The 16,621-nt window shown below is 44.8% G+C and overlaps 1 protein-coding gene across 4 annotated transcripts in view; it reads left to right on the top strand.

Annotated features, from left to right (window-relative positions):
• The window catches only part of plppr2b (phospholipid phosphatase related 2b), a 34,293-nt gene that overhangs the window by 9,806 nt on the left and 7,866 nt on the right, over positions 1 to 16,621 (top strand). For 2 of the 4 annotated variants that reach the window (XM_042103907.1, XM_042103908.1), the window contains exon 3: positions 4,352 to 4,540. In XM_042103907.1, the coding sequence (XP_041959841.1) occupies positions 4,352 to 4,540 (189 nt within the window). Of the gene's footprint in view, positions 1 to 4,092; positions 4,541 to 16,621 lie in introns of those variants that run through there. The other 2 variants (XM_042103909.1, XM_042103910.1) reach the window with 2 other exon arrangements.

A 16,621-nucleotide genomic window follows, 5' to 3' on the forward strand; every position in this document is an offset into this window, starting at 1 on the left:
ATGTGTCATCTATTCCTCTTGTCCACACGTGCAGTGCTCTGTTCTGTCAGTAGGTGGCAGACAGGGCTTTTTCTAAAGCCAAAACTGGAGCATGCATACATAAATAAGGCAGCAGATCCCCTATGCGAGCATCACATGAGAGAAATTATTTTTGAGAATTATTCATGGGTCAGGTGATTTTGAATCATCAAGAAAAAAAGAATATGATCTCTAATCCGTGCTCTTTTATATTATTCAGTGGTTTTGAGGCAGCAGGAATCACCTGCCTGAAACTCTCAGTTTTTTTTATAACCGTGCACAGTACATGTGTAGTACTGTACATCCCTACCAGTCGATTGACTAAATGTGTATCATGGGGCATATCTGTGATCTGAAGATTTTGTATTAAAAGTTGTATTTGTGTATCTGTTCCATGTTCTATAAATAAAAGGAATGAAGGAAGATGCCTCTGATCAAATCAGCTTTCAGTGTAAGATATCAGCGAATTAGACGGATTCACACTTCTCTGAGTCCTCCGGCCCCCCCACAGATAGTCAGTGTTAATGCTATTCACTCGTCCAATAATTAGAGCAGATGAAATCTTTACGCCTGTAACTGAGAAACTGAGAACCATTTTATATTTATCATCGGATTAATTCTGGCTTGCATCGACTTGGCAAGAACTTTGTGAAGTCATACAAGTATGTCTTCCCTGGGGAGCTAAACATCTATCCTACTTACTCTTTCTGTCTCTCTCTCTCTCTCTCTATCTCTCTCTAGCCCCTTAATCACACTCCCTCTCTTCTGAATCCTTCATCTCCGAGGCCAGTGTGTCTGGAATGTCATTAGCTGACAAACGGATACAGCCACTGCAGTGCCTTAACTTAGAAGGGTACAGGCATGGTTATGAAATATTCAGGCAGGCTAAAATTGACTAACTGAGTAAACAGCCTAAGTAAAAAATCAGGTCACAGGAACCTCTGGTCGTATTTAATCAGCTGAAAGCTTTATGGGCTATTCAGCTCAATTTTAGGAGCAGTTTGAGACCATTTTGAGGACAGTCCATAAATAGAGAAAGGCTGTTTACACACCTTCTCTTAACAATGAGATTGCATAATTATTCATCCTCTTGACAGTCCCTTCATTAAGTAATGTATTCTAAAGTGTAAATCATAAAAACTCTAGAAGCCATTTCATAAGCGTGTTTGTTTATCCATGACAAGGTGATTCATTTTCAAACACATGTTTATTCAGGTCACAGATAAAGCCCTCTATAGTGTTATTACACAATGAAGCTTTCACTGGCACCTGACAAGCTAAACAGCATCATTTGCTATACTGTGGTCAGTCTACAGGGCAGTATTTTAAAATTCACATGGCATCTCTACAGGGCAGTAGTGTAGATATGGCATCTCTACCTTGTAACTTTTTATTTGACTTTTACACCATCTGCTCTGCCTTTGTCAGAGCATATGCAGCGGCACCAAGTGCAGGCGTGCACTCTTACATTTGCATTGCAAAACAGATCGCCCTGTCAGTGGCATAATCAGTAGAGGGTCACCCAGGTGTCCCACCCTTCTGTGGTGTCCATGATAAGTCTCGTGTGGTGACATTGACACCTGTAAATCATCACACTGTAAACTCAGATACTGACAATCTAGCATTTATATACTGTAGCATCTTTAATTATTGATGACCAGTGATAGCAGAATGTTTTTTTTTAGTTTTTTTTTAAAGAAGTTTGTGGTGAAACAGTAATAACACAATACACAACAAACAACACAGCAATAATGCAGTGACATTAACCACAAGTATGCCGTCTGTCAAAGTGATGCTGGGAGCTCAGCGAAAGTGTCACTGATAGAAACATGTGTAACCGATGACTCACTGGAGCCACTAGCTGAGATTTTAGTGAACACGATGAATCATTCCAACTTGCAGGCTTCACCATCCACAGTGGTGTACATTAGTGCCTTGATCTGGACTGGTTTGCGTCTCACCACTGTTAATTTGTAGACACCTCACTCAAGTGCACTAATTAGGTCGAAATAAACCGTTTCCTCAGGATCACAGTGGCTAATTACTCATCTATATTAATCCAATAAATGCTGTTCAAAACAATGTTATCAACTCTGCCCTCATTTGGCATGTTGAGGCATTCTTCAGGGATCCTATGAAGCTAGGTTTTGATTTAAAATGCTAATTTATGAAATGCAACTCATTTGATAGCAGTTTCAAGTGCATTGCAAGGATAACATGTCTAATTTACTCTGAGTTGTGCCATTGCACCCACAGGGGGTAGAGCTGAATAAATAATAAATTGGCATAGTATCTGTCTGCTTGCAACTGTTACCCCCACTCAGAGGAGCAGCATGTCACAGGCCACTGTCTCCAGTCCAGAGCACAGAATAATAAGTGTTGTTGTAGCCATTACCTTTTTTACTGCACCTAATATTTGACCATTTTAAAGACAATTTTCTATATTGACTAACTCCTAATAAAGATGTAAATGACATTTTCTAAGAATAGAGTTCCAGAGATATAGTCAGTCTCTTAACACTGTGGAACACTATCGACCCTTTACCACTGAAACTACTGAACAGTCAGACAAACCATCAGGTTTATTAGCTGTATGATTTCAAGTCTTTCTAAGAGCATAAATGTGGTGTAAGTGGTGTGAGTGTTCTTTTAGGAGAGGCCCTGTAAAGCTAACAGGAGACAAAGATTTGTAAACTGTGCCACTAATATGGACATAATGCACTTCATAAAACTAAAGCAATTGGTGCCTTTTTATAGCCTAATTCCTGCACAGTTGTTGCCACTCGTAAGCTGACAAACAGACTACAGTAAGCAGCTAAATTATGGAGCTGATTCACACTGGAAGATTAAAGGGTCTGTGCTGTGCTTTCCTCTGACTGCGTCAAAAGGAGACTGTGATGCTGCTTTGAAGTTGCCAGCACACAGAGGGCTCTCTCTCAGCCGCGATCCACCTCCATTATGGAGCCTTTCTCTGGCTCCTTCAGACCCCTCCAGGGCTCCTTTCAAGACCATGGCTGGCAGCCCTCAATTGGCTTCTGGAAAGTTATTTTTAAACTGGTGGTCAAAACACTTGATGTGTCACTTGATTGTATATCACCAAGATTTTCAACGCTACTTAAGCAATTTCCTAGTCGTGTCTGATTCTTATATGACCAAAGTACCATGAAAAGGGCAGTTCCATTGCTCATCTTGGCAGCAGCTTTTATCCTGACATTAATTCAATGAATGACATTAATGTCAGACTGGCCCTTATATGCCCCCTACAGTAAGAGATGAAGTTAGCCTCCCTGTATTTCCTGTTTTCTTTTTTCTTTTCCCAACTTTCCCACCTTCATCCCAGCTGAGTGACAAGATCTCACCAGGATGGTGCCTCACAATATAGCGTGACCACAGTGAATATATGATCATTGCATTTATGTGCTATGCACACATTGCTGGAATCATTTTGTACCCTGATTATTTTTGTTATTGGCCAATGTCATGCCATTTAATTCATCCATGCACTTACTGTGCCCTTTAGGCAGCTAATTCATTCAGTATATTCCTACAGCTAACACACATACACACATATGCTCACACAGTGCAACCCACACACTCCTTTATAGTGTGTGTGTGTGTGTGGGGGGGGGGTGACAGGGAAAGAGAAAGCGAAAGAGAGAGAGAGAGAGAGAGAGGCACAGATGCACACAGCCCTTTCTCCACCCCTCCCTTCCTCCTCTTGGTTTTCTCCCCCACACTTGCACTCCTTCTGCATCCTCCCCTCTCTCTCTTTCTCTCTCTCTCTTTCTCTCTCACACATCCTTGTCTTCCTTCCTCTCCCTCAGTCTTTCTCTCTCCTCCACTCATTATTTTTCCGTCCCTCTTCTGTGCTATTTCTACTGTTTTTTCTCATTTCTCTGCGTGCATCTGTGCAGTTTTATTTTTGGTTCTTCCTTCAGCTCCTGGAGATGCGCGCGTGTGGATCCTAACTGCGCGCTCCCTCTCTCTCCCTCCTTCTCTCTCCCTCCCTCTCTCTCTCTCTCTCTCTCTCTCTCTCTCTCTCTCTCTCTCTCTCTCCATCTCTGTCAGGCATGCACTCTCGGCGCGGCTCATGCTACACTCATTCTCACACACTGAGCAAGACTCCACTGCTCCTCTGGGGAGCTCCAGCTTTTCCAGCCCGTTCTCCTCCCCTCACCCCCTCATCTCCCTCCAGTGCCCGCGTGCCGCTGCGCTCCCCCTCTCTCTCCTCCGCCGTCCACGCGGATCTCCTGTTCTCCTGCTCACTGCCGCTCTTCTTTAATGTCTTCCCTCCATTCTGCGCTCTAAAAGTGGGACCATGTTCTACTTCCAGCTGGTGATCATGGCCGGGACGGTTCTCCTGGCGTACTACTTTGAGTACACGGACACGTTCCCCGTCCACGTCCAGGGCTTCTTCTGCTTCGACAAGACCTTCTCCAAGCCCTACCCAGGACCGGAGGATGAGAGCAAGGCTCCCCCAGTGCTGGTCTACTCCCTGGTTACGGCCATCCCTACTGTTCTGGTAAGAGCTTCCTCAGCTACCTCCATCCTCACACTCACACCAACTCCAGGTGATCAGGGGCAGGTTGGATGGACAGATGTGGCAGATGTTGCTGGATGTGCCATATTTTTTACAAAGATGTCATCTGTACCAGTTACACATATGTCTGCATGTTTGGGCTGTTTGTAATCACTGAAATACACACATGCACTTTATAATCACAGCAAATGTGTCACTGCAATACAACGAGTGTCTACTGCTACTTGCACATGAACTGATTCAATGCAGGATAAAAATTGAATGATTTCTAAGTGAATGATCTCGGAGATGACTTCTTGGTTGAATGACCGCTGAATGAATGTTGGGGATTTTATTTATAGTCCTCCGCCAGTCGGTGGAGCCCTCAGCCAGGGCTCAGGGCTCAGGTGTCTGGGAGGGACGCTCCGTGTGGACGGAGCCTGCGGTCAGGTCCCATCTCAGCAGTCTGCTCTCTCTCTCTCTCTCTCTCTCTCTCTCTCTCTCTCTGTGCTCCACTTGGACAGTAACTGGGCTGCCCTGGCAGAGCTGGCTCTCTTTTCACCTATTCACCTAAGACACACTTTGCCTCATGTTTATGCAAAAGGCAGATTTGTTTATCCTCCTAGTCGTCCCTTCTGGAATGTGATTTAAAAACTACCCCAAGAAAGAAATTCTAGAATTAGCATCCATTAATAAGGATACGGAATAATAATTGAGGTAAATACTGTCATATGTAATCAGTTCTTTCATTTATTTGAAATGTCTTGGTCTTTCAGGGGGATGATTGCCGTTGCCTCCTAGTGCTTATACTCTACTTATTCATGTGGCTGGCTAGAGACAGGGTAAAAGTTGTGATGTTGTCTGTGTTGTAACAGCAGTGACTACTCAAGCATGTGGGGATAATGGGCTCTTCATTCAAACCTCGCCCACCATGGCTTTATTTTGGGAAGCGATCTGCTCTGTGGAAGTGAGAGCCAAACAAACCCAGCCAGATACCAGTTTACAGATTTAGCCATGTGCCATTGTTGTTTTATATGTATGTAATGTATAATCAAACAACAAAATATGTGTATACAGTATATCTTGTATATTATCATATTGCTGCAATTTATATTCATTTTCCATGACCTCAGTGAAACTGGACTACGTTTGTTCGTAACACCATGACCAGACATCACAGATCCTCAAACTGACAAAAACTGACCCTGCGCAGTGTAAACTTCCCATTGTCCAGTCTTCCCCTCGTGTCCTCTTTGCCATACAGTGTCAAGAAGCAAGCATCAGCAATCTGTCAGAGCTGCGTCCAGCAGAGAGTAGCTGCTACTGGACTGATGCGGAGTGACATGAAGCATTTAGAGTCTCGGGCCTGTAGGTCCTTTCATGCTGCTCTGACTAATTAAACCCACTAGTCTGTTTGTTAAAACCTCTCTGGCCCGCCGTGACCCTCATATTTGCACACCCATATGAGTGTCTCATAATAGAGCTTTGGGTAATGGTAAAGCTGTAGTCTTGTTTTGGCATAATTGAAGTAGTACTACAACCCTGTTTCCAAAAAGAGTTAGGACGCTAAGTAAAATATAAATAAAAACAGAATGTGATAATCTGCAAATCTTGTAAATCCATATTTAGTTGCTGAAAAGGGCATATAGGCAGCATATTAAATGGTGAAACATATCTATTGTTAAACAGAAATATTTTGGGGGGGAAATAGAATTTTGAATTTGATGCTCAAAAAAGTCGATTCACATCTTTTAACAACAGTCTGTGAGTGTTTAGGAACTGAGGTGACCAGTTGAAATGTTGTTCTATTCTTGCCTAATATAGGTTTCAGCTGCTTGCCAGTCTGAGGTCATTGGGGTCATATCAATTCTGTCATTGATATGTTGCCCTTTATTCTCAATTAAATATACATGGTTTGCTAATCATAGCATTCTGTTTTATTCACATTTTACACAGCGTCCCAACGTTTTACATACGTTTTACAGGGTTGTACATGTCTGCAGAAGTGAGGTGATAGCTCCTTTTGTAGTTTAAAGGGATAACAATGCAAATTGCTCTTCCCTCCAAAAGGGTGGCAATGATCAAAAGCTATGTAAAATGGGTCACAGAGAAAACTCTCTCTCTCACACACACACACACACACGGTTAAGCAATACTACAGGAGAAACAGTGGCTGAGTTGATAATATACCACAGGAAGGGAAGTAGAGTGTCTCAAATGCCTTTAGCCATGGTGTGTGTATAATACAGTCAAACTCCTAAGTGTATTGTTTTTAGAAGAAGGCCAGCACTTCACAGGATTTTGCTGTGACCAAAACTCTTAATCCTTATTCCCATTCAAGGTTAAAAGCAGAACCAGGGCTCAACACATTCTTTAGTTGCATGGAAATTTTGGCTGCTGGTTATTAGTTTTAGAAGTTCTAGAAGCAAATTTGAAGTTTAACACAAGCTCATGAACCGAATTGCTTAATTGATCTTAGATCTAAATGTCTTACTAAGATGGACTCTGATTGGCCATTTTAGAAATACACAAATACCTCTATATTCTCTGCTCCCATTGGTCGGCCACTTGCCCTCTTCCCCACCACTACCCTTTCTCTTTTTCACCTCACACTGCACACACACATACATACCACACACACTGAAGCATGCCCACTGAAGAGAGAGACACACACACACGCCACACACACTGAAGTACGCCCATTGAAGACACACACTATGACAAGATACTTGCAGGGAAGACACAGCACTGTATATTCAGTGACATGGGCACCATGCATATGGCAGATACACAAACAAAGAACAAAACTGTAAACACAAACATGCGACAAAGGGGTGCGCAAAGGTACACGCCAGTGTCACACATACTGAGCCACAGATGCACAGCCACCCACAGTTTTTACTGAACGCACAAACATGAATACACACACGCATGCACACATGCATACACACAAACACACACACAAACACACACACACACAGACACACACACACACACACATCCTCTTGGGCAGGCAAACAGAAGCTGACAGGCGTCCAAGTAGCTCCTGTCATCTCCATGTGCAATGGGGAATTATACATTCCTCAATGTGTGTGTGTGTGTGTGTGTGTGTGTGTGTGTGTGTGTGTGTGTGTGTAGCAGTAGCATCAGCGGTACCCAGAACAGACGCTCCGCTCCGTGCAGCCCATCTCTGCTCAGCTCCAAATGGCTGCCTAGGTTACCGCCTCCTCACAACCTCCTCCCCCTGCAACCCTGCACTCACGTGCGCGCATGCCGCCCCAACACTTAATTACCCAGCACTGAGGCAGATAACAGGGAATCAGTCAGATGGCCCCGCACTTTACCGGCTGTGGCTTAGAGGGAAGAGAGCGCAGGCATGCAGCTGCAGAGCGCGTCTGACCCTTTCGGATGACTGGGATGGCGTTCCCGAGAGGGAAATGCGTTGGGGAGGGAAAGGCATGGAAGGCTGTGCGTCCAGGTCCTGACGGCTCAGTGCTGTGTGTGTAAATAAGAAGCTTTTGATGACAGACAGAGAAGCATTGTGCAACAGCTACGAGTCATTTGATCTTCTGTGTGGAAGTGTAGAAGATCTGAATCAAAGTGATTCTCAGTCATCAGTCCTTGCTGTCCTACACTACACTACATGGACTGCTCGTGTTGCCACAGCACATGTCATTTCAAAGGCCCTTATAGACTCTGTGCTTCCAGTGACTCCATCCATAATGGAGTGGATTAACTCTGCTCTCTCTGACCACACCATCACAGCATGCATTGAAAGGCCGATAGATTTGGGAACAGGTCAATCCCCATGTTAATGGATCAGTTCAGTGCTCCTTAGATTCGACCAACAGACTGACTCACACGCCAGGAGGCAATCCAGCCAGCCGACTCCATTAATGCACTTAACCTCAGCCAGCCGGAACAGGCTTCCCACTGTGAGAATGGAGACGGAATGCATTTCAGGCTCGATAACGGCGTGACTTCCAGTCAAACAAAGTTCCACTGCGCCACGTCCCGTGCTGCAAAGGCTACGCATCGTGGAATGCAAATGACAGGAAGGCGTCTCACACATTCTCTTCTGACAGCGAGGACCCAGTGCAGACCTCCCCAAACAGCTTGAAAGGCGACAGTAGCATCCTGTCTGCATCAACCCCTCTCCTCTCCTCTCCTCTCTTCTCTTCTCCTCTCCTCTCTTCCCCTCTTCCATCCACTCCTCTTCTCCCCTCTCCTCTCTTCTCTTCTCTTCTCCTCTCCTCTCCCCTCCACCCCTCTCCTCTCTTCTCTTCTCTTCTCTTCTCTTCTCCTCTCCTCTCCCCCACTCCCCTCTCCTATAATGGATTCAGTGGAATTGACTCTCGCTTTGGTGAGTGGAGTCAATGTGACACACTGAATGCGAGAGAGCAGGGTGGACAAATGCATGAATGGTAAGGCACCGTCACACACACATACTGTACACACACACTCACACACACACTCACACACACACAAACACTCACACACACAAATATGCATGAAGTGATACAGACACAGACAAGCATGCAGACATATACAAAACAAACACAGAGCCAGACATGCACACACTAACACATCAGTGTACAGAGAGAAAGAGAGAGAGAGAGAGAGAGAGAGAGAGAGAGAGAGAGAGAGAGAGAGAGAGAGAGCGAGAGAGAGAGAGAAACAAGTGTACAGCCTGTGAGATGTCCTCATTCTCGGGAGCATGAAGTGTATGGTATCATCAGCTTGTTTCATCTGACAGAATCGAATACATGATGGATGAGGAGTGGGTGGCATTCTGTCTGATTTCTATTTCAAGAGAGTGCTTGTTTGAATGTATGTGTGTATGTGTATGTGTTTGTGTGTGTGTGTATGTTTCTCTGTGCATGCATTCTTGTGTGTATGTGTGTGTGTGTGTGTGTGTGTGTATGTGGTGTGTGTGTGTGTTTGTAAGGGGACAACTTAAAAAGATGTGTGAGGGATATTGTTTTCATCTGGGTCATTGTAATGCATTCATAAGATGTGTGTGTGTGTGTGTGTGTGTGTGTGTGTGTGCGTGTGTGCGTGTGCGTGTGCGTGTGCGTGTGCGTGTGTGTGTGTGTATGTGTGTGTATGTGGTGTGTGTGTGTGTTTGTAAAGGGACAACTTAAAAAGATGTGTGAGGGATATTGTTTTCATCTGGGTCATTGTAATGCATTCATAAGATGTGTGTGTGTGTGTATGTGTGTGTGTGTAGGGCAGGGGAATGAGGAGCAGTGCATGCATAAACAGGCTTAGAGCGCATTCGTCACAGCTCTGGCCGTCTTATCTCTCCATGAGCGCTAACTGAAGAGACATAAACACACACATACACACACACACACACACACACACACACACACACACACACACACCCTGAAGGATAACACTTAACCTCACTCTATGTGAAAAGCCCCCTCTCCAAATCCAAGTAAACCCTGGGATTAAACATTCACCTTTTGTTTCATCCACCCACAGAATATCTCTCTTTTTTCTCTAGTTCTCTCCCCTCTCTCTCTCTCTCACCCTCTCTCTCTCACCCTCTCTCACACACACACAATCTCTCTATGAGGGCATGGCTGGTAGCAAACTGAGGGCTGAGGGGAGAGTAAGGATGACAAAGCAGGGCAGAGGGAGTATGGGAGACTTGGAGAGCAAAGAAACCACACAAAATAAAGGAGGACAGAAAGAAAGAAAAAAAAGAAGAGATAGACAGAGACAAAGAAAATAAAAAACGAGAAGAGAGGGTGAGAAAAGGGGCCCTTTGAGAGGAGACATGGCCGTGCGGCTGTCAGAGGGAATAGGAGATGAGAGGAGGAGGAGGAGGAGGAGGAGCAGATTATGGCTGAGATGGGATGAAGAACCAGGAGCTGGAGAAATAGAACACGTACTGGGGAAATCTGGGGCACAGCCAACACAGAAGGAAGAGAAAAACGAGGGAACAGGGGAGAGCTGGCACGGAGAGCAAACATGAGAAGAGATTGTGGAGGGGGGGAGGGAAGAGGCAGAAACGAAAGCGCTACAAGTCCAAGAATGAACGCCTCAAAGCAGAGGAGCGAAGCTTGTAGTCAAGGAAACCGCAGCAAGCGGTCCTTCAGGTCAGTGCGCGAGGTAGTGGAAAGAGATGTGTGAGCCATCTGAATCTACAGCCAGCCCGCCCGCCAGAGGGGGGCAGAGACAGTGGACGCGTCTCAGGTGGGAGTGAGAACTAACGGGATTGGGAGATATTTAAAGTAGAGAAAAGAGGGGTAGAGAATTGAGAAGGAGAGAGGGGTGAAGAGAAGGGAGGAGAGGAGAGAGAGAGAGAGGGAATAAGGGAGAAGGGTACAGAATGGACTGGATAAGCAGAGGCAGAGGAGGGAGATGCTAACCCAGTTTCCCTATAAAGGACCTGGAAGTGTGCCCACAAGAAGTGAAGAGAGAAAAATCAAGAAAGGATGAAAGAGAATGCAAGAAGAGGGTTGGGAGTGTGAGAGATGGGGACTGGTCAAGTTGAGTGACCAGGGCAGGTTATTCACGTGTATCAAAACATCCAAGTGCTTCAGTTTTCTTCAACATCATTGTGGCCCTGTGGTGTATATTCCCAATGGTTCCCATAATGTAGCTATATCCATGGTGTACATTATATGGGCTATATCCATGGGCTATTGTGTTATTCTATTCACTGCCCTGCCTCCCCACTTGTGATATATGCAGTGGACCTATAAATTGAGTCCATAGAGCACCGTGCTGTGAGGACAGGCCCATGTTCCCATTACCCCTCAGCAGGAGCACATCACTTCAGAGTGACATTACTGCAGTGTGGAGCAGGAAGGATGCTATTGATTCTGTGCATCCCCTTTCCCCTGCCGTCAAGAGAGATCTGGAGTCTCTGGAGTTGTTTTCCTTCAGTAATGAGGGGCAGTGGCTAATGTTCTTGCTGTTCGGGCATATATTAGAAGCACAAAAGAGCTATGATTTACAGCGCCACGGTTAAAGTTCGACCACGGCACGCGCAGGAGCGGCAAAATGCCGCCTGCGCTACGCTTTGCTTGATGTAGTGGCAGACAAGTTCTTGCACGTGCAAGACATTGAAAATAATGTCTTTCATAGCGCAGAGCTGCTGTTTATGTGTGCAATATGAACCCCGCTTTCACCACTGAAGCCTGCACTACTGAAAGCTTTCAGGCATCCAAAGATGCAGGCAATACATGTAGGTAATTGTTCACTTGCTCTCACTCTCACTTCACTATTGTTGGCAAAGTAAAAAAAAATCACTCGAAAGCATTATGCTAATCGAGACTGTACCACCCTTGTAGTTGCGTAGCCTATCGTTCTGATTTTATTGCGCTCCTATGAATAATTCAACATCATTAAAAGTGACCTGACACCGTTACTCTGATAAAACTTGAGGGGGGAAATGTAGACCTCTGATCTTCAGTCTTTTAATGTTCCCTCCAGCTCTCTGCAAACGCCATCATGCTCCTCACCCTTCCCCGCCCTGGATAACGCTCATTATCTCCTATGTTTTTAAGTGAGTGCCTCGTCGGTCTGGTTGGTAATGAGATTAAGTGAACTTCCACTTGAACTCCTCTGCTTGTATTTGATCAGTGCGGCGCTGCCAGGGGTGAGATTGTATCTTGTGCTGAGATTTCCGCCCCAAATCTTATCAGCTGGAGTAATGAAAGACTCAGATCCTGTAGATCAGTCCTACATCTGGAAACAACGCCAGTCAGTGTGTTGTGTTCGTGTCAGGAAGGCAGCCCTCAGTGTTCTTGGTGCTTATATCTCAGTGAGACTGGGGAAAGATAGCAATATAGCTAAGATGCTGTTATGATGTTTGTTGATTTGTGAGATATACTTACTGTAGAGATGATGTTTAAAGTCATATTCTGTGTTCACAAAACATTCATCATCCATGCAAACACAGCCTGACAGGACAAAATATTTGATCAACTCGCTAAGCAAACTCACATCACGGAGCTTCTCCACATTATAGATGCTGTGACGGCTTTATTCTGGCGGGGAGGCCGTGCTGTTTGAGCAGTCTGGGTAAACAGTCAGCGGGTTTGTGTGCACACAAGTAACACAGCAGGGCTGGAGGTGAAGCGGGACCGGTCTCAGACTGGTCGTCACGGTGCCAAGTCAATGTCATGCCATCCAGCGCCGGCCAGCTGTCCCCTGGGACCGAGCAGCCCGCACGGCCAGCAGCCAGCCGCTCACCCACCCACAAGGGCCTCCGCAGAGCCAGATGTGTGTGTGTGTGTGTGTGTGTGAGAGTGTACTTGTGTAGGGGTGTGTGTGTGTACATGTGCTCTCACGTGCATGCGTGTGTTTGTGTGTACTTGTGCGCCTGCGTGCGTGCATGTGTGTGTATACATGCGTGTGCGTGCAGGTGTACTGCCAAAATGCCTCAAGGAATGCACACAAGGCTATGCAACTGACATGAATCTCCCCTACTGCAAAAACATGGGGAAAGTAATCCTCGTGCAACACTTGCATTGTTGTTGGTTGAGTCTTTCCTCTGTGGCTGGTTATTGTGCCTCTCTATCTAGCCATAAAATTGGCTTTCCTCAATTCTGTTTTGGTTTATTTTTAGTGATATGTTTTAGTTTCTCAATGTTTCATTAATATTTTACCAGTTTCTTTCAGTGACCAATGTCTCTGTGTGAACACACACGCAAAGAAATGATTTAAATTTTTTATGAAGAAAGACATTTTGAATACTGCCAAAGGCAACAACATACATTAAATAGTTTCCTAGATATGCCAGCAATTCAATTATACAACACGATTACATTATTGCATGTTCAATGATTTTGTGTTAAATATAGTACATGACAGTATTTCTTCAGAGAAAATATCACCCCTGTTGTACACAATGCAGAAATCCCTGTCTGCTGGTCTATGTTTGATGGAGTGGCATCCAGATACACAAAGGGAATACACCAAGGATTCTTTTTCTTTTAGCTGTGCTTTTCATCAGCTATTTGACACTGTTCACCTCCTCCTCGAGTCAGAAGTGCACAGCATAATGTCTGAAAGCCATTTTGTGCTCTGTTTCTGTGCTTTATGATTTAAAGATGCTGCCTCTAGTTCTGAGTACTTTTGACTTTAAAGCAGCTCCTTGTGTTAAGACACTATCACCCTCTTTCTCTCTCTCTCTCTCTCTCTCTCTCCCTCTCTCTCTCCCCTCTCTATCTCTCCCTCTCTCTTTCTCTCCCTCTCTCTCTCTCTCTCTCTCTTTCTCCCCCCCCCCCTCTCTCTCTCTCTCCATCTACATCCGTCATGAAAGAGCTATTCCATCAGTTAGTCATTTGCACAGTTCAGTTCTAACAAGTGCCAGTGATCCTTCTATAAGAAATGTCATTTTTCTTCTCATCCCACGCAGCGACTTTAAGTGGAGAATTGTGGGTGTCAAATGAGAGTCTCCAAGTTCCTTTAATTCCATGGTAAACAGATTTCTTTTCCAAACCAATGTGACTGTCTTTTATTTCTTGAAGAGCCTTCTAATTAGTTCTCTTGGAGAATACCCCCTGCCAAGCTACACACATCATCTAACAGTGTGTAGGTGTATATTTCTCTTTGATGTAGACTGATAGCACATGTCTGTCCTCTTTAAGTTTAAGCACCCTGATTGATCAGTCGAGAAATTATGTGCGGGTAGCTTAACCTCTGACCTAGCCTGCCGACGACCAGAGTTCTCTAAGGGATATTTTCATTGCCTTGCTCGTCTTAACATCAGCACTAGTCCACACAAACCTGATATGTTAGTCTCTAAAATGTCAAGGTGCCGGCCTGAGGCTACTGGCTGTTGTGTGGAGTATGTGGTTCAGTAGATGTCTGACCCAGAGCCGTGGTCTGACCTTGTTGTGGGGGCCGATTCAGTGTCCAGGCTGGTGGAAAGAGATGGCTCACCACACTGTGCAGACATCTGGCCTTTAGCCAATAGTTGAGCTGCACAGAAGATTCAGAGAGAGCCGAATGAAAGCACACACAGAGGGATGTTACTGACTGACTGACTCTGCAATTGTAATTCCAACTCGCTGTATCTTTATGAAAACGTAAATCTCATCTCAATGCCAAAGACCAGTTCCTAAAGACTAGTTCTTAAAGACTGACCAAAACTGCTCTCTGCTGTTTTCTGTATTAGGAATCAGGGAGGTGGTGGTCAAAATTCCATTAATCAGGTATCAGTAATCCGCTGGGACACCATTAATTCCACTAATTAGGTATCGGTTAGGAGACTGTTGAATGCATTTCAGTAGAGCTCATGTTCCTCTACAGTGGAGTGTGATTTGGAAGGACATCTGAGAGAATCTGTGAATGTACAGTATAAACAGATTTCTTGGAGATTATGGTTCATTAGTGAGGCTCCACTGAGAGTTAGGAGAAGTGCAGAGTGTGTGCCACAGCAAGAACGGTGAGACAGCATGCGATGGGAGCCAATGATAGGAGTTATATTAGGTTATGTGGTGGTAACGTGTATGTGTGTGTGGGGGGGCACTGTGTGAATGTGTGTGTGTTTTGGTGTGTATAAGCAAGTATTCACACACTCTCTAGACATAGTAAGCCCACAGAGACAGTGTGAGAGCAGCGACTTAGCGTTATGATGTGTGTGATTTAAAAGCCGTTTAAAAAGCCACGCACAAGGGGCACCATGTGTCGAGGGTTTTCGGTGAATAATTCATACGCATCTTAGCATGCAGTTTCACCACTCAACACCACAAGAGATTCTCAGCCACGCACTTACCAAAGCCTGGGCCACCAATTGCACTTTCCCTGAAAGTAGCTCAACTAAACTGATGCCGTCCCCACCATAACCCAAACTCTGCCGGCTTTGCCCTCTCTATTTATACCGGGAAACAGTTTGAATCACAGTCATATCTGTGCTGGAGATGCAGTGGAGAGTTGGAGAGTTAGTGGTGTGTGTCAAGCCTGCTGTAATGAGATAGTCCCAGTCCCACTGATCTGTTCCATTACATTACATTATCATCTGCACCACCTTTTTATCCTCACTGAGAGCTTAAACATTTCCTCAACTCGAGAAAAAGCTTTTAGAAGAAAAATGTAGAGTGAGGTCACAGTGCAGAAGAGGTGGACGGTGAGCTGAGAAGGAGCCTTCATACAGCGCACGCCACTTTTATTCTGATCATTTTGGAACAGGATGTTTTGAATGGCTTAGAAAGTACATGTAGCCTACCACCATAGTTTTCTGCTTCTTATTGCATCTTTGAATTTGAACCCAGAACCCTTTTACGGGAATGCCCAATTAACCTTCCCTGATGAATACAGGATTTGTCACCTTACAATGTGTCATTCTTCAGCTGGCCTTTCACAGTTATTCACAGTAAGTGGGCTAGATTAGCCTCTAGCTTCCTTTTAGCAATAGGCTAAGTGGTCTAATCAACTTCCAGGCTAATTTCCCAAAACGTTTGGTGTGTTTATAGTCATTATAATAGTCTTGTCTTTAAGATCTAGTTAATCAAGTGCCATTATATTAACTGTTCATATTTCCAGTGACTGTGAAGAAAGCATTTATTCAAAAGTACGTACAGTAGATGTAATAGCACAAACTTCAACGCCTTCCTTATTTTCTTCAGAAAGCCTTTCACACCCCTTTTCTTGGTGGACTTGTCTCTCAGTTTAAATAACTGATGAGTATATGAGATGAGTATATGAGTCACTGCTATGTCTTGGACACTCTGAAAACAAGAACCAATTTGAGATTTTTGCCCAAAATGTTAATAAACTGCTCAATGATCTCTTCAGTTACACTTAAAGGAAACTAAGCAATCCATTTGAGTATTTATAGAGACCTCTTACAAACACTTGGAACTTACCACATGATCGATTTTGTCAGTGTCTTGAGCCTCCTCCTCCCCACCTAACTTCTGGGCATAGCTCAGGTCTGAAGCACTTGGGAAGAACCACAGGTGATGGCTGCACAGCAAGGGAGGCATCTTGTAGCAGGAACCCAGGGGGTGGCTTCACCGAAGGTGTTGCATCAGGGAAGACAAGACTGGGTGGTGCACAGGTGTTGCGTCAGGAAAGACATGACCCGGTGGTGCACAGGTGTTGCGTCATGAAAGA

The sequence above is a fragment of the Alosa sapidissima genome, chromosome 9, assembly GCF_018492685.1.
Source record: "Alosa sapidissima isolate fAloSap1 chromosome 9, fAloSap1.pri, whole genome shotgun sequence".
NCBI lineage: Eukaryota > Metazoa > Chordata > Actinopteri > Clupeiformes > Clupeidae > Alosa > Alosa sapidissima.